We start from the raw sequence: 22,542 nt of genomic DNA, 5'->3' as shown, positions 1-22,542 counted from the left end.
AAGTGATGGCACTTCTCCCAAGCCCAGTGGCTGTGTTTGTCTCGTCTAACAGGCCTGTGTTGTGTCTCTTGTATTCGTCTATATCCATCTGTGTAAGATGAGTATGTGGAATCTCCACTACGAGCATTAAATCCTGTTATAACAAGACCAGAAGTCTAACAGTGGCGTAGCCGGGCTTGTAAAATATTATAAACCACAAACACATATTAAATGCTATTTATAACATTAAACAAAGAAAGTTGGAGGAATTCCGAAATCCATGAGCTAAGTTTTACTTACAGAACTGAGCGAAGATCTACTGTAATCTATATACCACACAGCCACAACGGTTGGAGGTGTAATAATTGGAGGTGGTTGGAGGTGGTTGGAGGTGTTGGAGGTGTAATCTATATACCCCACAGCCACAAGAGTTGGAGGTGTGATCCTTTACCAAGCAGCTAGCTAGCGCTTGCCAAGCCAGCCGTTCCTTAACGGTTTTGAATGGAGTGCTTGTTCAAATGCTTAAACCACTTGGCGATCTCTTCACAACAAGCTTGGTAAATGAACACACACCCAATGTTCTTGAGACCCAACCATAGATCGACTGTAATCTAGATACCCCAAAGAGGAATGACCCTTCCTGCCCCATCCATAGTGAGCGGGTGTACTCGTCATACTAAAATGAAAAACTATGGTTATCTTAAATTGCCCAATGCTGACAGAAGTCCAGTAAAAATTTTTTTTTCAAATTGGCTGTCATGAGAAGCAAAATCCACCAAAAAAAAAAACAAGCCTCCAAAACAAGATTATGATCTGAAAACATGGTTTGGCGACAACATTTCGAGGTGCCAGCGAACCTGCTCATTTCATCGTGTCACATGATGCTGTTCATCAACTAGAGAGATGAAAGGTTTGTGTGCAGTAGGTTTGCCTTAGTATTCCATGAACATAATTACTGCTGACAAACTGCACTTAAGAATAACCTTCTGAATATCTCATCATTAAGTCCCGTCTTACTCGCATCTCCCCAAATTATTTACCGTCCCGAATGTGCCCAATCTTAGACGCCAGAGGTAAACCCATGAACTCAGCTGACTTTCCAACCTCCAGAATTTATTTTCCTGTATGATTTTGACATCGTTGTGCAGTGCACAAAATTATCGCAGGAAGTTCATGTTATCGCCAACACGCCCAGAATTGTGAAATTGGCAAATCGACACCACAAGAAGCTTGGTAAATGAACACACACCCAATGTTCTTGAGACCAGACCATATATCGACTGTAATCTATATACCCCAAAGAGGAATGACCCTTCCTGCCATTCACAACTGCCACCACATTAATATATATAAGATATATATTTAACCTCCAGTAACGTTGCAGTCACTATTAAAGGGATTAGTGTTATGATTAGATTTACTATAATAATATTACGTTATTATTACAAAAATTATATTATTTTTTAAAAACCGAGGTGAATTCCTTACTTCCGTGGTTACACCGCTTCAATCCATCAACTTTCCATTCACGACATTGGGATTAAAGTGTTATGGTTATATTTACTATAATATTATTATTATTATTACGAAAAGAATACCACTGTATTAATAAACCTGGGCTTAATTTGTCCAAAGCGGACGGTGAGTCATAACGCTTAAGGCCTATAAGTACCGTATTGTTGGAAGAGACGTAACGCCGATGCTTTCTATATTTGATGGTCATTTAAACAATCGGTATGTTTATGTTTCACACTGAATGAAAAACGTAAAGGTTGAGCATGGCGATTGTGCTATACGACAGGTTTGACGATATGTTCGGCATGAACGGCATATAAATCAAAATGGCGGTGTGTGGAGTCAGCCGCCTTATGCCGTAATGACATCAGACGTAATCACATCACCCTGTCATGTGATCAGATACTCAGCTCTGATTGGTATACGTTTCAGGGGACATACATACATACATGCATACATACAGACGGACAAACACTGTTCTAGACGGCTCTGCCCGATGGGCTACGCCGTAAAAATATCGAAGAGGAAAGACAAACATAGGAGCAATACCCCTGGTGCTCACCTGGTAGAATAAACAGTATACTGAATGAATGAATGATCGTTTTAAGGCCATTTTTCCTCCCTAGAGCAGGGATTAGCCAATAAACAGTATACTATACTGAATAAAGGTATTTTAAACTAATTTGAATGATTTCTAGAAGACAGTGCAGGATGTAGAATCATGCTAACATAATCATAAGACTTTAAACAAACAAACAAAAAATATATATATTTTGGGGGGCAACCCCTACTCCCCACCCGTCCCATCCTGTATACCTCCTCAGACCCCAATTTTTTCTGATGCCTTGAACAAACATTGGTAAATCACGGGTGATGAAGGTTGTGGTGAAGTTTCATTGCAATTGTGTATGTAGTTTCAGAGAAAAGAGCAAACACCTATTTTGGGGGGCAACCCCCCCATACACTCCCTCAGGGCCCGATTTTTTTAATGCCGTGAACAAACTTTGGTACATCACGGGTGATTCAGGTTGTGGTCAAGTTTCATATAAATCGTGTGTGCACTTTCAGAGAAGAAAGCAAATTCCTATTTTGGGGGGTCAAACCTGGATCCACTTTGACCCCCGGTAGACCCCCTTTGCCCCGATTTCTATAATGCCATGAACAAACTTTAGTCACAACACAAAAAATATCATTTGTTCCATGTTTGGTGACAATCCCTTCAGCGGTTTCGGAGAAGAAGTTTCAAGTGTTTACGGACAGACGGACTGACGGACGACGCGCCATCTCATAAGCTTCCCTGAACTTCCGGGTGAGCTAATAATACACCAAAGCAGAATGAACGGTAGAATGCAAGAAGAGAGACTAAGAAGCAAATGTAAGCAAACGGTGAAGGATATAATGGAAGCTCCAATTACTAGAGAAGAAGCATAGCATTCTTCAGAGAATGAAAAGGGCGGAGAAGCCGTGGTTCTGGCCTTGTGCTGAATCGCAGCAGGAAGAAAAAAGATGAAGGATAATGCAAGCAGTGTTTGACTACAATTTGTTCATAAAGTGCAGTTTTGAGCTCCTGCACCCATCAGAAATGACTCGTCTTGGTCAAGCTCTATTTCTGAGCTGGTTTCAATGTTTTACTACCTTTTAGCATCTTTTCAAGTTCTTCCACAAACTCCCTTCATCAACATCTCCAATACCATATTTTACTGTTTATCACTTTCGGAGATTATGGAGGTGCAAAGATTTTTGGCTTTTCCAAGATGGCGGCCGTACCACGTGGCCTGTGCCGTCATAATTATTTTTAAAAACTACAGGAGGAGGCGCACCTACGGTGAAACTTTCCTGTCAATCGGACCAATGGTTGCAGAGAAAATCAGTTTTATTCTGTGTGGACAAACATACAGACAGACAGACAAACAAACAAACAAACAAACAGACTCAAATGCAATACCCTCTCCTCTGGTGAGGGTAACAATCGTATAACTGACGACACCATTGAGTGCGAACAATGGATACTTCTGGCAACTGCACTCTGCACCCCTCCCACTTCCTTCCCCGGCACCCCACAAGAGATAAGATATACAAATTACCAGCAACGGGAGATCTTGGCAGATGGGATGAGGGCGGCTGTGGCAGTGACACCACTCGGCTGTTTGGTCTCTCATTGTAACCAACCTTGAGCTTCACTGAATGTTCAGCACTCTCTATCAGCTCCAGCACCTGCACAGTAGTTAAGTGTTACTCTGCATTGCTCATTCATTCAGAACACGCCATCACCTATTGTTAGAAAAACTTATCCAAGTATTAGGAATGGGGAGAAGGGAAGATTTGCACAGATATTGCAGAGAAATAATGCTGAACATATTTAAGATTAGACTTCCGATTAAGACTTTTATGATTAGCCTTTTCTTGACTTGTGGTTCTTGGACTGTGCATGTTGGACGTCAGATCGAGCAGTTCCTACTTCCAGTTAATCAAAGCGAAGTTTTCCAGACCACATCATAATATATTCCTCTCATTTATTATTCTTCTTCACCAGGCTTATTTTCCAAACCTGTCTCACTCCAAAACACTTGGTCCATCGTCCATTTTCCCCAACGGCAGTGCCACTTTGCTCCGTGCCTTCAACAACCGTTAATTCCACCTCATGATGTCTGTCTCCGTATATCCAGATTGGAAATCTCGAGCAGTCCAGTTGGCAGACGTTTTCTGCACATGACGATCAAATCCCCTTCATGTCCATTAATGGTGTGAAACCACTCCTTGTCAGTACTCTCCACCACATGGCCACATCTTTCCAACCCCAACTCTTCTGTGTATCCCCCCTCTTCAGCATCTTTCCACAACATGTCCCCTCTTTCTGCAACCCACTCAACAAAACCCTCTTATCTTCCTCCTCCAATCACCTTCTTCCATCTTCTCCCACCTTCCCCATACCCGACACTTCTCCCATCTTGCCAATCGTCCTATCCTCTCCCATTCTTGATATAGGACAAGTTCCCTATATTTCTGGTGCCCCTGATTTTAACTCATGGAATTCTTCCACATACATCTGCTTTCGCGTATGCACAGATCCATCCCATCTCATCTTCAGTTATCATACCCTTCTTCACACCCATGATATACTGAATCCTGTGGTGAGGCATTTGCCTTGAAACAACTTACCTTCTCTTCATGGAAGGCAAATCCAAGTGAAAGAAATCTCATATCATTCCACAATGCCAGCAACAAGTGTGTGTTGACTCTTCGGAGAGCCAGAAAATAACATCTGGCCCACCTCAAGATTGAACTTTCAGATTGGTTTCCCTCCTCTAAAAACTGGTGGTGCCTTGTTAAATCCATTTCTGGTGTATGCTCCCCCTCCATCACTTCCCGCTCTTCAAATGGCACCACAGCCGACTCCACCCCTGAGAAGGTTGAATGCTTCAATTCTGTTTGCTTCCAAATCTTGTGTCCCCAACCCCTCGCCCTCTGTACCCACCCTATGCAGTCACACATAACGGCTCCTGGACTCTGTCATTTGCACCTGAAAAAGTGGAGAGGTTTCTGGCAACCCTCGACTGATTCTGAAACTGGACCGGACAGCATATGTAAGCTCACGCGTCATAAAAGCCTGTTCTAGCATATGTAAGCTCACGCGTCATAAAAGCCTGTTCTGGCACATCCCCTTTCAGCTCTGTTCACCTTATCATTTGCCCGAGGCCATCCTTCATCTGCCTGGAAGTCACCCAACATCACCGAATTACATGCATTAGGTACAAAAACCGATCCTCTTTAGCTACCGACATATCAGCTTGTGCAACTAATCACCAAGGTTAAGGAATCCATCATCACAGCTGACATCAAATCTTTCCTTTTCTTCAATGGTCTGGTCTCATGTTCTCAGCTCATCAATTTGGATTCAGACCATGTCACACAACCTTGGATAGGCTGATTCTGCTCTTACAACAATGGATGGAGGTCCTTCATGTCAGACATGAGATCAGGGATGTCCCTCCAGACACATCTCGAGCATTTGATACCATCTCGCAAGCCACGTTGCTCTCCAAACTCTCTGCCTTTGGTATCCAAAGCCACTTGGCTTACTGACTTCCTCTACTCTCTAAGCCAACACGTGGCTCTCAATGGAATCGTGCCTCACACCTTGCTCAGATTGATGCCGTGGAAATTAAGGCATTCAAGGTTATTTGAATTTCCCAAGATGAAGCAGAGTATATGGGCTTATCACTTTCACATCGCAAACAGGTCAGTGGTCTCTGTCTTCCACCAAATCCTTTCTGGTCTTCCCACATCTCATTCTCTCCTTTCCCCCCTCTGTATCTCTCTCCTTTCCCCCCTCTGTATCTCTCTCCTTTCCCCCCTCTGTATCTCTCTCCTTTCCCCCCTCTGTATCTCTCTCCTTTCCCCCCTCTGTATCTCTCTCCTTTCCCCCCTCTGTATCTCTCTCCTTTCCCCCCTCTGTATCTCTCTCCTTTCCCCCCTCTGTATCTCTCTCCTTTCCCCCCTCTGTATCTCTCTCCTTCCCCCCCTCTGTATCTCTCTCCTTTCCCCCCTCTGTATCTCTCTCCTTTCCCCCCTCTGTATCTCTCTCCTTTCCCCCCTCTGTATCTCTCTCCTTTCCCCCCTCTGTTTCTCACACCTTTCCCCCCTCTGTTTCTCTCTCCTTTCCCCCCTCTGTTTCTCTCTCCTTTCCCCCTTCGGTTTCTCTCTCCTTTCCCCCCTCGGTTTCTCTCTCCTTTTCCCCCTCTGTTTCTCTCTCCTTTCCCCCTCTGTTTCTCTCTCCTTTCCCCCTTCGGTTTCTCTCTCCTTTCCCCCTTCGGTTTCTCTCTCCTTTCCCCCCTCGGTTTCTCTCTCCTTTTCCCCCTCTGTTTCTCTCTCCTTTCCCCCCTCTGTTTCTCTCTCCTTCCCCCCCTCTGTATCTCTCTCCTTTCCCCCCTCTGTATCTCTCTCCTTTCCCCCCTCTGTATCTCTCTCCTTCCCCCCCTCTGTATCTCTCTCCTTTCCCCCCTCTGTATCTCTCTCCTTTCCCCCCTCTGTATCTCTCTCCTTTCCCCCCTCTGTATCTCTCTCCTTTCCCCCCTCTGTTTCTCACACCTTTCCCCCCTCTGTTTCTCTCTCCTTTCCCCCCTCTGTTTCTCTCTCCTTTCCCCCTTCGGTTTCTCTCTCCTTTCCCCCCTCGGTTTCTCTCTCCTTTTCCCCCTCTGTTTCTCTCTCCTTTCCCCCTCTGTTTCTCTCTCCTTTCCCCCTTCGGTTTCTCTCTCCTTTCCCCCTTCGGTTTCTCTCTCCTTTCCCCCCTCGGTTTCTCTCTCCTTTTCCCCCTCTGTTTCTCTCTCCTTTCCCCCCTCTGTTTCTCTCTCCTTTCCCCCCTCGGTTTCTCTCTCCTTTCCCCCCTCTGTTTCTCTCTCCTTTCCCCCCTCGGTTTCTCTCTCCTTTCCCCCCCTCTGTTTCTCTCTCCTTTCCCCCCTCTGTTTCTCTCTCCTTTCCCCCCTCTGTTTCTCTCTCCTTTCCCCCCTCTGTTTCTCTCTCCTTTCCCCCCTCTGTTTCTCTCTCCTTTCCCCCCTCGGTTTCTCACTCCTTTCCCCCCTCGGTTTCTCTCTCCTTTACCCCCTCGGTTTCTCTCTCCTTTCCCCCCCTCTGTTTCCCTCTCCTTTCCCCCCTCTGTTTCTCTCTCCTTTCCCCCCTCTGTTTCTCTCTCCTTTCCCCCCTCGGTTTCTCTCTCCTTCCCCCCCTCGGTTTCTCTCTCCTTCCCCCCCTCGGTTTCTCTCTCCTTTCCCCCCCCTCTGTTTCTCTCTCCTTTCCCCCCTCTGTTTCTCTCTCCTTTCCCCCCTCTGTTTCTCTCTCCTTCCCCCCTCGGTTTCTCTCTCCTTTCCCCCCTCGGTTTCTCACTCCTTTCCCCCCTCGGTTTCTCTCTCCTTTACCCCCTCGGTTTCTCTCTCCTTTACCCCCTCGGTTTCTCTCTCCTTTCCCCCCTCGGTTTCTCTCTCCTTTCCCCCCTCGGTTTCTCTCTCCTTTCCCCCCTCGGTTTCTCTCTCCTTTCCCCCCTCGGTTTCTCTCTCCTTTCCCCCCTCGGTTTCTCTCTCCTTTCCCCCCTCGGTTTCTCTCTCCTTTCCCCCCTCGGGTTCTCTCTCCTTTCCCCCCTCGGTTTCTCTCTCCTTTCCCCCCTCGGTTTCTCTCTCCTTTCCCCCCTCGGTTTCTCTCTCCTTTCCCCCCTCTGTTTCTCTCTCCTTTCCCCCCTCTGTTTCTCTCTCCTTTCCCCCCTCTGTTTCTCTCTCCTTTCCCCCCTCTGTTTCTCTCTCCTTTCCCCCCTCTGTTTCTCTCTCCTTTCCCCCCTCTGTTTCTCTCTCCTTTCCCCCCTCTGTTTCTCTCTCCTTTCCCCCCTCTGTTTCTCTCTCCTTTCCCCCCTCTGTTTCTCTCTCCTTTCCCCCCTCTGTTTCTCTCTCCTTTCCCCCCTCTGTTTCTCTCTCCTTTCCCCCCTCTGTTTCTCTCTCCTTTCCCCCCTCTGTTTCTCTCTCCTTTCCCCCCTCTGTTTCTCTCTCCTTTCCCCCCTCTGTTTCTCTCTCCTTTCCCCCCTCTGTTTCTCTCTCCTTTCCCCCCTCTGTTTCTCTCTCCTTTCCCCCCTCTGTTTCTCTCTCCTTTCCCCCCTCTGTTTCTCTCTCCTTTCCCCCCTCTGTTTCTCTCTCCTTTCCCCCCTCTGTTTCTCTCTCCTTTCCCCCCTCTGTTTCTCTCTCCTTTCCCCCCTCTGTTTCTCTCTCCTTTCCCCCCTCTGTTTCTCTCTTCTTTCCCCCCTCTGTTTCTCTCTCCTTTCCCCCCTCTGTTTCTCTCTCCTTTCCCCCCTCTGTTTCTCTCTCCTTTCCCCCCTCTGTTTCTGTCTCCTTTCCCCCCTCTGTTTCTGTCTCCTTTCCCCCCTCTGTTTCTCTCTCCTTTCCCCCCTCTGTTTCTCTCTCCTTTCCCCCCTCTGTTTCTCTCTCCTTTCCCCCCTCTGTTTCTCTCTCCTTTCCCCCCTCTGTTTCTCTCTCCTTTCCCCCCTCTGTTTCTCTCTCCTTTCCCCCCTCTGTTTCTCTCTCCTTTCCCCCCTCTGTTTCTCTCTCCTTTCCCCCCTCTGTTTCTCTCTCCTTTCCCCCCTCTGTTTCTCTCTCCTTTCCCCCCTCTGTTTCTCTCTCCTTTCCCCCCTCTGTTTCTCTCTCCTTTCCCCCCTCTGTTTCTGTCTCCTTTCCCCCCCCTGTTTCTGTCTCCTTTCCCCCCTCTGTTTCTCTCTCCTTTCCCCCCTCTGTTTCTCTCTCCTTTCCCCCCTCTGTTTCTCTCTCCTTTCCCCCCTCTGTTTCTCTCTCCTTTCCCCCCTCTGTTTCTCTCTCCTTTCCCCCCTCTGTTTCTCTCTCCTTTCCCCCCTCTGTTTCTCTCTCCTTTCCCCCCTCTGTTTCTCTCTCCTTTCCCCCCTCTGTTTCTCTCTCCTTTCCCCCCTCTGTTTCTCTCTCCTTTCCCCCCTCTGTTTCTCTCTCCTTTCCCCCCTCTGTTTCTCTCTCCTTTCCCCCCTCTGTTTCTCTCTCCTTTCCCCCCTCTGTTTCTCTCTCCTTTCCCCCCTCTGTTTCTCTCTCCTTTCCCCCCTCTGTTTCTCTCTCCTTTCCCCCCTCTGTTTCTCTCTCCTTTCCCCCCTCTGTTTCTGTCTCCTTTCCCCCCTCTGTTTCTGTCTCCTTTCCCCCCTCTGTTTCTCTCTCCTTTCCCCCCTCTGTTTCTCTCTCCTTTCCCCCCTCTGTTTCTCTCTCCTTTCCCCCCTCTGTTTCTCTCTCCTTTCCCCCCTCTGTTTCTGTCTCCTTTCCCCCCTCTGTTTCTGTCTCCTTTCCCCCCTCTGTTTCTCTCTCCTTTCCCCCCTCTGTTTCTCTCTCCTTTCCCCCCTCTGTTTCTCTCTCCTTTCCCCCCTCTGTTTCTCTCTCCTTTACCCCTCTGTTTCTCTCTCCTTCCCCCCCTCTGTCTCTGTCCTTCCACTTCTCTTCCCCCTTCTCTCTCCATTCATTCATCAATTCCATTGACATCTCTTGTCCCGCTGTCAGTTCATACCCTTTATCACCTCACTCTTCCATGAGCCTTAATGTTATGAATAAAATAAATATATGTACATGCTCCCCCCAACCCCCATCCAAAAAAAAGAACAGCGGAAACCAATATTGATACATTCAGCAGTTTTAAAGACATAATATCTTGACGGAGGAAATATTCAACTGCACACATTCACTTTAGGCGTTTGACATGCAGATTGCCAATTGTCAAATGGTTTATTTTCTACCACTCCACAATGAAAGCAAGAACATGTATCTTACCCTGGATGCAGGAACACTGACGACTGTTTCATCTCCTAATGCCAAGATGCGATCGCCAATCTTGATGTGACCATCCTAGTCAAGAACCAAAAAAGAACCAGTATGGAGCAGATCAACAGCCAAATGATAACTCCAGAGGGACAAGTTACACCAAAAACGATCTCCAGTTTCCACGCATGTTTTTTTTTTTCCAGTACAAGTTCAAGTGAAAAACAATCATTCTCTTTGTAACCTCCTCAATCTGCATCAATCATGCAACAGCTGGTGAGGCAGTCTGAAACTGAAAGCCTCGAAATCAATTTTTTTTCTGCCACAAGTCCATCTTTGTCCAGGCAACCTACAGTTATGGAGAACTCTCTCCCTCTCATCCTCCCTCGCTGTCCTTCTCATCCCTCCCTCCCTCCTCCCACAGCCACCCCCATTCTTTGGATATTTCACTTGTGCACGACTAAGACTCTTAGAGTCTAAGACCAATCTTTCAGTCTCCCATTTCCCCATTTTTTGTCTCCCGACAATCTCAAGAACCTTTATTTACATGGCTTATAGATACATGGAAGAGGAAACTTTATGGGTGCTTGTAAATATATCTTTACAACTGGTGTTTAGGACTACAGTACAGGTTTAAATTGAAAGGTAGTAGGTAGAGCGCACACCTCTGCCACGCTGAACAGTTTAGATTTTGTATCCCACTGCTAGGCCGGATCTGCATCAGGACCGGAACCAACGTCTAATCACCTCGTTCTCGTCACCGACCCAACTCCTCCACCAAGTTTTGTCACAGCTCGTCCACAACTTTTCGAAATATCGTGCAACATCTTTCTTTAAATCTTTAAATATTTAAATGGTGAAGAATCACTTAAAATAAATTTAAAACTTCTCGAATCCGGATTTGGATCTTCACAAAAATCGAACCAGATTGTTCTTGTCCCACACCTGACCTGTCCACCAATTTCATCTGAATCCATCCATAACTTTGAGATATCGTGTGATGTATTGTTTTTAGCCCAATCGCTCAATGGTGAAGATTGACTTAAATAATTATCGGATCCAGATCTAGATCTCCAACCGGATCTTCAAGCAATTCTTCTTTATCACAAAACAAACTTGTCCACCCAGTTCCATCCGAATCCGTCACAACGTTTTGAGATATCGTGTTATATATTGTTTTTTAGCCCAATCTCTCAATGGTGAAGAATCAAATAAAAATTATAATATCCAGATCCGGATCATCACGAAAATGTAACCAAAACCAATTTGTCCTTGTCACACATCCAACCAGTTCACTAAACTTCATCGAAATCTGTCCACAACGTTTTGAGATATCCTGCTCACAGATAAACAAACAAGAAGACGTCATGCGGAGCACGATACTTGCAAAATCCGCCCCCCACCCCCAAGAAAAAAAAATTCCATTCATACAGCAAATTGTCCATTTCATCAAGATTAAAATTGACAATCTTGATCAAAGCTCGGGCCAACAGGAAGAAAAGTGACGATTTTTCAGATGAAAAAGGATTTTTTTTAAAGGTTGACCTTGAGTTGACCTTTGACCTTAAAAATATTTCGTTTCCCTATTTAGTGACTCAATGTGCAAATGCTGTTCAATTTTCAAGTCAATCGGATGAAAATTGAGGATTTTAAAAACTTGGCCTATGTTGACCTTTTGGCCTATGTTGACCTCAAATATACTTGATGGTTGAATTCAGTGACCAGATATGCAAGTTCTCTTCAAATTTCAAATCAATCGGATGAAAATTGAGGATTTTAGAAATTTGGCAAATTTGGTGACCTTTGGCCTATGTTGACCTTTTGACCCCAAAAACAATAGGCTTCTCAATTGGGACGACTTATACAGCTTGGTGAAGTTTCGTGACGATCGGTTTCGAATTGTGACCTGTAGGCCGGTGACAAACAGACAGACAGACAGAACCGCAAACTCAACCTACCAATATACTTGAAAAAATCTTCGATTTTGCAAGTAACAAACAGCCAGTGGTAAAAACATAACCTCAGTCAACCTTAGGTGGTGGAGGTAATAAATTATTCCAAACATCATGATGGAAAAGCAAAATGAGTTATTTGGTCACATTTCTCTAATCAAAGCACAACGGGATTTCCTGAAAACTGGCCTTGTCCGCTGGCCCGCCGAACGCGATGCCTTTGACAAAAACACCTTCCCTCCCTCCCAGGTCCATCAAAGCCAACCCGATGCTGCCATTTTCCTGTGAGAGACAGCAGAAAGCAAGCAACATTTATGCTGAGGTTCCATTCTCCATTCTAGGAATGAGCAGCTAACGATTATGTCCCGTGTTTCTGTACCTTAGGCAGCTCAACGTCTCGGACATTCGAAATGTCTGGAAGTTTGGACTCTTGCTCGAAATGTGTGGTCTCTGCTGCTGGTACTGGAACATTCTGGCTCTGTGCACATATACGTTATGAGAAGAGAAAATAAAAAGTGGCCATTTGGTGTTTTGTGATCAACAATTCAAAACAAGACATCATAACATAGAACTCATTCTTTGGCAAATGTACAATGACATTCTATCCCTTGAAGGCATTTTCATTGATTCCCAAAGTTTTGAGAAGGACATCTGTTGCACAAGGAATAATGAGTGGAAGCAAGCTATGCATCGTCTAATGGAATTGTAAATTACCATTGCTACCAAAGTCTGTCTCAACCTTGTGGCGTGCGCTATCAAGTCTTTTCTTGTGATATGATCGACTTACAGTTGACAATAAAAATGAAAACTGAGACAAGAATACTCATCTGTCTGTACCACAGCCATACCATAACCACACCTACAACCTCAACCAACGAGTTGTCCACCACGATGCAGCAAGGGTAGTTTCTCTCAGGCAAAGCCTAATGTGGGAACGTGTATATATATATATATATATATATATATATATATATATATATATATATATATATATATATATATATATATATATATATATATATATATATATATATATATAACTGTAAGAAATAGTAGAAACTCCAAAGTACGAGCAGGGCGTCTCATTTGTATTGAATATATAATCGTTAGATTAAATAAGACGCGGACGTAGCTTCAGGACGTCGATCTTTAATTGTCATCCGAGTGCGACAATTAAAGATCGACGTCCTGAAGCTACGTCCGCGTCTTATTTAATCTAACGATTATATATATATATATATATACAGACTTGGCATTTAATATGGATTTTTTTTTTCTTGACTTGGGTTTACTTTCTGAACTCGGTATATCAATCTGGTGAGTTTCTTTTACACTTCGGTGATTTCTTTGTTAAAAGAACCATGTCACTGATTGTCGCAGCAAGAAGTCAATAACAGGATTATATCACAAGTGGCGTGACAAAATGTACGGACAGGTACATTTGACGATTGGCTTCACAATCGGGTATATAAGGGTTGTTGCGTTCTGTATTAGTGGAAAACAACTGCTGCACATCTACAAAAGTTATTGCCGCTTCCCCTGGAGATGGTCCGTCAACTCGACAATGCTGTTTGTCATTTAGTGGTGGCTTTATGAAATTCCGGCATGAAACAGCGTGCTATTGCTCGGCAGTATGGCATCACTCAAGGTCAGGTGTCAAAGATCCTGAAACGAAATGCTCAGAGGGGTGTCCCTACTCCAATACCGAGGTCAGGACGTCCCCGCAGAACCACAAGGAGGGATGATCACCAGCTGCACCGGTTAGTCCGCAATGGCCGTACCAAGTCAGCTAATCGGCTTAGGGCTGAGTGGCAGCAACTGACAAATGTGCCTGTATCCAGAAGGCTAGTCAACCAACGACTAGTTCAAGCAGGCTATCGTGCCAGGCGTCCCCTGAGAAAGCCACGTCTGACCAGACAACACCGCCAGCGCCGATTGCAGTGGGCCAGTGAGCACCGTCAATGACAGCCAGGACACTGGAATCACGTGATCTTCAGTGACAAGTCGAGATTTCTGGTCTATCGTCAATATGGCCGCATCCGAGTGCGCAGACAAGTGCATGAAGCCTACAACGAAGATTGTATCGTGCAAAGAGTCCAAGCTGGAGGTGGTGGGGTGACCATTTGGGCTGCTTTTCATGCAGGGGGCAAAACTGACATGGTTGTTCTGAATGGAAACCTGAACCAGTTCAAGCACAGGGCCATTCTGGAAGAAACATTGCTTCCATTTGTTCGTGCAGCCTTTCGAGGAAACTTTGTCTTCCAAGATGACAATGCACGGCCTCATCGTGCTCGCATGATCCAACACTTTCTTGCTGACCGTGGTGTAGAGCATTTGGAGTGGCCTGCCATGTCCCCGGATATGAATCCGATAGAGAACTTGTGGGCAGAATTAACGCGTCAAATCGACCACTTGGACCAGCAGCCGACCTCTGTGCGTGAATTGCAGCAGGCTATTGTCACTGCATGGCAAGCGATTCCTGTCCAAACCTTGGCAAACCTGGTGAACAGCATGCCTCAACGTGTATGTGCTCTCCTGAATGCTCGTGGGGGTTACACGAAGTACTGAACTGTAATTTTACTGTCCGTATTCCAAGTCGTAATTTAACTTTTGTTTTTGTTAAAAAAAATTTTGGCTAATGTGCAAAATAAAGAGATACTTCTGGAAAATGTGCAGAAGTTCAACACAGTACTGTCCATGAATTGAGTTCGATTTCTGGTCTATCACTTTCTATCAGTTTACATCACTTTCAAAGATGAATTTATTTGTTTCGAAATGTCAAATGTGGTTTTTGTTTCTTTTAAAGGTCTCATTAACAAAATCTAGAATAATTTCAACATAATTCCAATGAACTTTTGGTTCTAAGTCATCTTGAAAAGTAAGTTCACCCCCACAAAAAAAATATTCCATATTAAATGCCAAGTCTGTATATATATATATATATATATATATATATATATATATATATATATATATATATATATATATATATATATATATATATATATATACATATACATATATATATATATATACATATATGTACATATATATATATACATATATATATAAATAAATATAAATATATAATTAAATCTAAATATATATAAAAATATATATATTAAAAAAAAAATATATATATATATATATGCATATATAAATAAATATAAATATATATATATATATGTATATAAATAAATAAATATGTAAATAAATACATATATATATATATATATAAATAAATAAATATACACAGGACTTTACTTCCTGTTTCTTAAATTGTTGGATGAGTTCATCTTCAATGCACTTTCACACACTTACAGACATACATACACTCACATCCGGGGTCTGCCTAGCAAGCACGTAAGACATCGGCCATTATAAAGCTCGCAGTGTTGGTGTGAGAGATCTCTGAGGATATCCCAGAGACTCAATGGCTCAGTGGGCTGTCACCTCGTAAGTGATGAGGTTCCTCGGTTTGAGTCCCGGGTTGAGTCAGAATTTTTTCACACCAGCCCCACACAGGAATTTACTTCCTGTTTCTTAAATATACAGTGTCCGGCTGGGAGGTGTGACGATTTTCAGAAAACTCGTACACAGTTATTTTTAGTCGAATTTCAATTTTTTTTTTTTTAAAGACTACATATATAATGCCATTTAATACACTGTAACAAAGACATTTTAAAAATGTAATTCATGTTTGAATTGGGTATAACAATGCAAGTGGGGGGTCTAGCGCATGCGTGATGGCTGTTGGTTACTCGTTGTTAGGCGCCATTTCAGTAGTCATGGAGCTGTGGACGATTGAACATCGCGTCTTTGTTGTTGAGACGTTTATTCAAACGGGTAGTTCGGTGGTGCTTACACAGCGCAGATTTCGTACTCACTTCAATGTTGGTCGACGTGGCGCCGTTCCGTCTCGAAACACAATATTGAAGTGGGTAAAAAACTTCAGGACAACTGGATCTGTGAGGCCGGGAGCAGCTCGGGGAGGTGATCGAACCGTTAGGACCCCGGAAAACATCGAAAGGGTTCGACAAGCTGTGGAGGCCAGCTCTCATCGGTCAGCGGTACGGCTTTACGATTAGCTTTGGCTAATTCGCCCATCACGGACCCTCGCGCCCTGGCCAAGGAGGCCGATAAATTTTCCTCGGCCAGGCGACACGTCGGAGCGGCTGCCTGGAACCCTGGGCCGACCAAGGCAATGCCCGCGCCACGACCGGTGCCACCACCGGCCGAGTTAGCGCCATTGGCCCCATCGACCGAACCCGACGCGACCGCCGGAGCCTCCACCAGAGCGGACCATGTGCTACTACCACGCCAGGTTCGGGCAGAAGGCCAGAACGTGCCGCCCACCGTGCACTTTCGGCAGGTCGGGAAACGACCAGGCCGGCACTCGCTGCCTGCATTGAGCGTCGGCCATTCAGGCAGCCTTCTGTTTATTACGGACACAGCGTCCGGGCGGCGTCTTTTCTGCGACACCGGCGCTCAGCTGAGCGTGATACCCGCCTCGGTGCAAGACAAACAGGCCGCGCTTTGCGGCCCCGCCTTGGTCGCCGCAAACGGCTCCTCCATCCGCACCTTCGGTTCGTGCAGCGTCGCATTCTGCTTCGGGGGCCAGCGCTTCAGGTGGGACTTCATCACGCGAACGTGCCCATGGCCTTGCTGGGTGCAGATTTTCTGTGCGCGCATGGGCTTTTGGTGGACGTCAAATGGCGTCGGCTCATCAACGCGGAGACATTCAGCTCGCTCGCCTGCTCATTGAGTGGCTCCGCACCAACCAAGCTAGCCTGCGCGCTCCCGGCCGCGGACGATTTCACCCACCTGCTCGCCGAGTTTCCCGCCCTCACGCAGCCGACGTTTTTGGCTGTCGCCGTCAAACACGGCGTCGAACACCACATCCCGACCACAGGTCCACCGGTCTACGCCAGCGCTCGTCGCCGAGACCCGACCAAACACGCCGTGGCGAAGGCGGAATTCGACGCGCTGGAGCGATTGGGCATTGTGCTGCACTCGAATAGCACGTGGGCCTTGCCCCTGCAGATCGTGCCCAAACCGGGTGGCGGATGGCGACCATGTGGCGATTACCGCCGCTTTAACGACGCCACCACCCACGACCGGTACCCGATACCACACATACAGGACTTTTCCGCCCATTTGGCGGGGTGGGTGATCTTTTCCAAGGTCGACCTCATTCGGGGCTACCACCAGGTACCCGTCCGGCCGGCCGACGTGCCGAAGACAGCGGTAATTACACCTTTTGGCCTCTTCAAGTTCCTTCGCATGCCGTTCGGCTTTAAGAACGCGGCCCAGGCCTTCCAGCGGCTGATGCACAGCGTGCTGCGTGACTTCACCTTCCTTTTCGTCTACTTGGACGACATTCTCGTCGCCAGCACTTCCCGGGCGGAGCACCTCATCCACCTGCGCACGCTTTTTGAGCACCTCGGCCAGCACGGCCTCATCATCAACCCGGCGAAATGCCAGTTTGGCGTAACGGCCGTCGACTTCCTGGGGCACCGTATCACGAAGCGTGGGGACATCCCGCTGCCTACCAAGGTAGAGGCAGTCACAAGTTTCCCACGCCCCCGCTCCATCAAGGCCCTACATTATTTTTTGGGGATGGTAAATTTCTACCACCGGTTCATGCCTCGCGTCGCCCAACTCATGCGCCCCCTGCACGAAGCCCTCCGGGGCAAGCCGGCCAAGCACGATGTCACCTGGACCAAAGAGATGGACGCGGCGTTCACGGGCGCTAAGCTGGCCCTCACCAACGCGACCATGCTGGCGTACCCGGCGCTCGACGCACCCATCGCCCTCACCATGGACGCTTCCGACTACGCGGTGGGCGCCGTGCATGAACAGTGGGTGAATGGGGCTTGGCAACCGCTGGCCTTCTTCAGCCGGCAGCTTCGCCCTAACGAGCGCAAGTATAGTGCTTTCGACCGCGAGCACCTCGGCTTTTACCTGGCCGTTTGCCACTTCCGCCATCTTTTAGAGGGCCGCCCGTTCACGGCGTTTGTGGATCACAAACCCCTGCTCTTCGCCATGGCCAAGGTTGCAGAGCCGTGGTCGGCCCGCCAGCAGCGCCACCTCTCCGCCGTGTCCGAATTTATGACGGACATCCGGCACGTTGCGGGCAAGGACAACGCTGTGGCCGATTGCCTCTCCCGGTCCGGCGCGAACGCCGTCCACCTCGGTGTGGACTTCGCCCGCATGGCGGCCGACCAGACCGCCGACCCCACGGTGCAAGCCCTCCGGACAGCGGACACAGGCCTGCGGTTGGCCGACGTCCCCTTCGAGGACACAGGCACAGTTCTCCTGTGCGACGATTCCCTGGGCCAAACTCGCCCCATCGTGCCCACCGGATAGCAGCGGCACATTTTTGACGCCCTCCACGGCCTTTCCCACCCGGGCCGGAAAGCGTCGCAGAAGCTCGTGGCAGCAAAGTTCGTCTGGCACGGGCTCCGTAAGTACGCCCGCGACTGGGCCAACGCCTGTGTCGCCTGCCAGCGCACGAAGGTCCACCGGCACACCCAGGCCCCATTGGCACAATTCGACGTGCCCGCGTGGCGCTTCGACCACGTCAATGTGGACCTGGTGGGACCCATTCCCTCCTCGCGGGGCTTCACCCACCTCCTCACGATGGTGGACAGGACCACCAGGTGGCCGGAGGCTGTCCCGCTGGCATCAACAACATCCGCCGACGTGGCGCAGGCCTTCATTGGCACCTGGATTGCCCGTTTCGGCGCCCCCTCGGACATCTCCTCCGACAGAGGCCCGCAATTCACCTCCGAGCTTTGGGGTGTGGTCGCCCAGGCATTGGGGGTCAAGCAACACCACACCATGGCCTACCACCCCCAAGCCAACGGCTTGTGCGAGCGGTTCCACCACTCGATGAAGGCCGCTCTCAGGGCCAGCCTCCAGGACGACGGTTGGGCCGACAGGCTCCCGGGGGTCCTATTGGGCCTCCAAACGGCCCCTAAAGAGGACCTCCAGGCTTCCACCACCGAGCTGGTCTACGGCCAGCCACTGCGCGTGCCGGGCGAGTTCATCCCCGACACCACCGGCCCCTGGTCCGCGGCTAGCCAACGCTCGGTCCTCCAAGAGGCCGCCAGGAGATTTGCCCCCGTGCCCACGTCCCACCACGGCTGCCCCTAACCCCACGTCCCCCCAGCAATTCGCACTGCGGAGTACGTTTTTATCCGGAACGACGCACACCGGGGACCGCTCCGGCCACCGTACGATGGACCTTTCAGGGTCCTGAAGAGGGACGACAAGTCGTTCATCATTGACATCGGCGGCAAACCAGATCGCATCTCCGTGGACCGCCTCAAGCCGGCCCATTTGGACCTCGACCAACCTCCACGGTTGGCCCTTCCTCCACGACAGGGCCGTCCCCCGTCAACCAAGCCCCCCGCCCGACCATCCACCGCCACGCCACCTACCACCTCCACACGAATTGCCAGGGGTTGTTTTGGCCGGGTCATCAAGACCCCCCTCAAACTGACTCTCCCGGTGCAAGTTAATTCTGGGGGGGCGCATGTAGCGGTTACCGGAAGCATGACACAATCACCTTGCACCGGCCGATGACATAACCGGCGGGCGGTTACTTGCCCGGACGTGTCCGGACTTGCCTTGCCCGGGCTGACTCTCGATTTGCATACCACGCCCCGTTGAGAGGCGTGGCTGACTTATTTGCATAGCATGCCCCGCCTGAGAGGCGTGGCTTTTGTGTGGTGTACTTTTGATATAAATTGCCGCCCATGTTAACGGGCTATTGAGTGCTTTTGAGTTCTTTCGAGTTGAGCTAGAATAAATAGCTCAGTGAAACTTAGTTCCTGGTGTCGTCCATTTTGTCCGGCTTTATCGTGCGAGCATAGCTCCACAATGTCATTGAATTATGTGACCATGCTCCTGAATTTCATTTTGTCTGACTGTTGTCTACTCGCCTCTTTATATGCCAATACAGCGCACCTTTGCGCATCTCTCTTTGTGGTGATCAGTCTTTGACATCTCCCCAGAAGAAATCCTGGAGAAATATCTCCTCGCCACCACCACCCCATCCTATTCCCAGATGTCAGCCCATGAGGGTTTATCTATGCTCTATCCTGTGGTGCTGCGCGCACACGACTCGATTGCCAGAGAGGTAGGCCACAACGCGTTGGTGTAACAAAGAGTCTTTATTCCAAGCTCGCACTTCAGCACTGGGCGAGAGCCCGCATATATGTCCCGAGGCCACGCCTTGCCCCCGGGCGTGGCCGATCGGCCGATAGGTGGCGCATGCATTACAGTTCCCCGCCTGGACGTTCGCGTCACCTGCTGGTGCGCTGAATTATTGTCCCTTGTGTCCGCCACACGCGCCCCCCCAGAATTCCCGCGCACCTGAAGGGTGAGTTTGCGGGGAAGCCAGATGACCCGGCCGAAACGCCCCCTGGCAATGGGTGCAGGGCTGGGGGGTAGCGGGACGGCGGGGCTGGGGCGTGCCGGGGGTCCGACCGCCGGGGGGCGGCCTCGACGCGGAGGCAGAGCTGCTTGCGGGGGGTGGTCCGGATCGAGGTGGGCCGGCTTGAGGCGGTCCACGGAGATGCGATCCGGGGCACCGCCGATGTCGATGGTGAAAAATTTGTCCCCGGTCTCCAGCACGCGGAAGGGCCCGTCGTACGGGGGCCGTAGCAGTGCCCGGTGGGCATCGTGCCAGACGAAGATGTACTTTGCCATGCGAAGCTCCGGGGCGACGTGGGAAGGCGGGCAACCGTGGTGTGCCGTCGGCACCGGGGCGAACCTCCGGGCGGTCTCCTGAAGGGCGGAGCGCTGTTGCGCTGCGGACCAAGGAGCCGTGGAGTCGGGGATAAATTCACCCGGTACCCGCAGTGGTTGCCCGAAGACCAGCTACGCTGAGGACGTGTGCAGGTCGTCCTTGGGCACTTTCCTGAGGCCCAGCAGGACCCAGGGGAGTCTGTCGACCCAGCCGCCGTCGCGGAGGCTGGCCCGGAGCGCGGCCTTCATTGAGCGATGAAAGCGCTCGCACAGGCCATTGGCCTGGGGGTGGTAGGCCGTGGTGCGATGTAGTTTCACCCCGAGCCCTTGTGCCACCGCGGCCCAGAGCTCCGAGGTGAACTGGGGGCCGCGGTCGGACGAGATGTCCGAGGGGGCACCGAACCAGGCAACCCAAGTGGCGATGAAGGCTTGCGCCACATCAGCTGCAGACGTCGCCGCCAATGGGATGGCCTCCGGCCACCATGTGGTGCGGTCCACCATGGTGAGGAGGTGGGTGAACCCCCGCGAGGGGGGCAGATGTCCCACCAAGTCGACGTGCACGTGGTCGAACTGATGCTCTGGCACCGCAAACAGGGCCAACGGGGCCTGGGTGTGGCGGTGGACCTTTGCGCGCTGGCACGCGAGGCACGTCCTGGCCCAGTCGCGGACGTCCTTCCGGAGGCCATGCCAGACGAACTTCGCCGCGACGAGCTTCTGGGATGCCTTCGTGCCCAGGTGGGACAGGCCGTGGATGGCGTCGAAAACTGGGCGCCGCCAGCCAGCGGGCATGATGGGGCGAGGCCGGCCGAGGGAGACATCGCATAGGAGGGCCGCGCCCTTGGCGTCGAACGGCACCTCGGTGACGCGCAGGCCAGTGACGGCGGTCCGCAAGGCCTGGATGCTGGGGTCGGCGGTCTGGTCCTCCGCCATCCGGGTATAGTCGACCCCGAGGTGGACCGCGTGCACGACGGATCGGGAAAGGCAATCCGCCACCGGGTTGTCTTTACCCGCCACGTGACGGATGTCCGTCGTGTACTCAGACACGGCAGAGAGGTGACGCTGCTGCCGTGCCGACCATGGCTCGGCGACCTTGGCCATTGCGAACACAAGGGGCTTGTGGTCGACAAAAGCCGTGAACGGGCGGCCCTCCAGCAGATGGCAGAAGTGTCGGACCGCCAGGTGGAGCCCGAGCAGCTCGCGGTCGAAGGTGCTATAGCGGCGTTCGTGCGGGCGAGGCTGCCGGCTAAAAAACGCCAGCGGTTGCCAAGCACCACGCACCCACTGCTCGTGCACCGCGCCCACTGCGTAGTCCGACGCGTCGGTGGTGAGGGCGATCGGTGCATCGGGCGCCGGGTGCGCCAGCATGGTGGCGTCGGCCAGGGCCAGCTTTGCGCCTGCAAACGCCGCGGCCATCGGCTACGACCAGGCGATGTCACCTTTGCCCGGCTTGCCCTGGAGGGCCTCGTGCAAGGGGCGGAGGAGCTGGGCGACGTGGGGCACGAAGCGGTGGTAAAAATTTACCATGCCCAGGAACTCCTGGAGCCCCTTGATCGTGCGGGGCCGCGGGAAATCCCTGACCGCCTCCACCTTGGCCGGTAAAGGGACGGCCCCGTGCCTGGTGATGCGGTGCCCCAAGAAGTCGATGGTGGCGACGCCGAAACGGCACTTGGCGGGGTTGATGATTAGGCCATGCTGGCCCAGGCGTTCGAAAAGCATGCGGAGGTGGAGCAGGTGCTCCTCCCGGGACGCGCCCGTGACTAGGATGTCGTCCAGGTAGACAAAGAGGAAAGGCAAGTCACGCAAGACGCTGTCCTTAAGCCGTTGGAACGCATGGGCCGCATTCTTCAACCCGAAAGACATTCTCAGGAACTCGAAGAGGCCGAAAGGGGTGATGACGGCCGTCTTCGGGGACATCGTCCGGTTGGACGGGGACCTGGTGGTAGCCCCGGATGAGGTCCACCTTGGAAAACACGGTCGTGTTTGCCAACCGGGCGGAAAAGTCCTGGATATGCCGGACCGGGTAGCGGTCTGGGGTGGTGGCATCA

At 50.2% G+C, this 22,542-nt stretch overlaps 1 protein-coding gene across 1 annotated transcript in view; it reads right to left on the bottom strand.

Annotated features, from left to right (window-relative positions):
* The window catches only part of PATJ (PATJ crumbs cell polarity complex component), a 327,659-nt gene that overhangs the window by 99,874 nt on the left and 205,243 nt on the right, over nt 1–22,542 (bottom strand). Inside the window, 4 exon segments of the mRNA XM_078771907.1 lie at nt 3,579–3,708; nt 9,801–9,875; nt 11,930–12,022; nt 12,120–12,218. Coding sequence (XP_078628033.1) covers nt 3,579–3,708; nt 9,801–9,875; nt 11,930–12,022; nt 12,120–12,218 — 397 coding nt within the window.

This window comes from Myxine glutinosa, chromosome 1 (assembly GCF_964187855.1).
Source record: "Myxine glutinosa chromosome 1, kmMyxGlut1.1, whole genome shotgun sequence".
In the NCBI taxonomy this organism is placed as follows: Eukaryota; Metazoa; Chordata; class Myxini; order Myxiniformes; family Myxinidae; genus Myxine; species Myxine glutinosa.
This window is presented reverse-complemented; position numbering and strand designations above follow the sequence as displayed.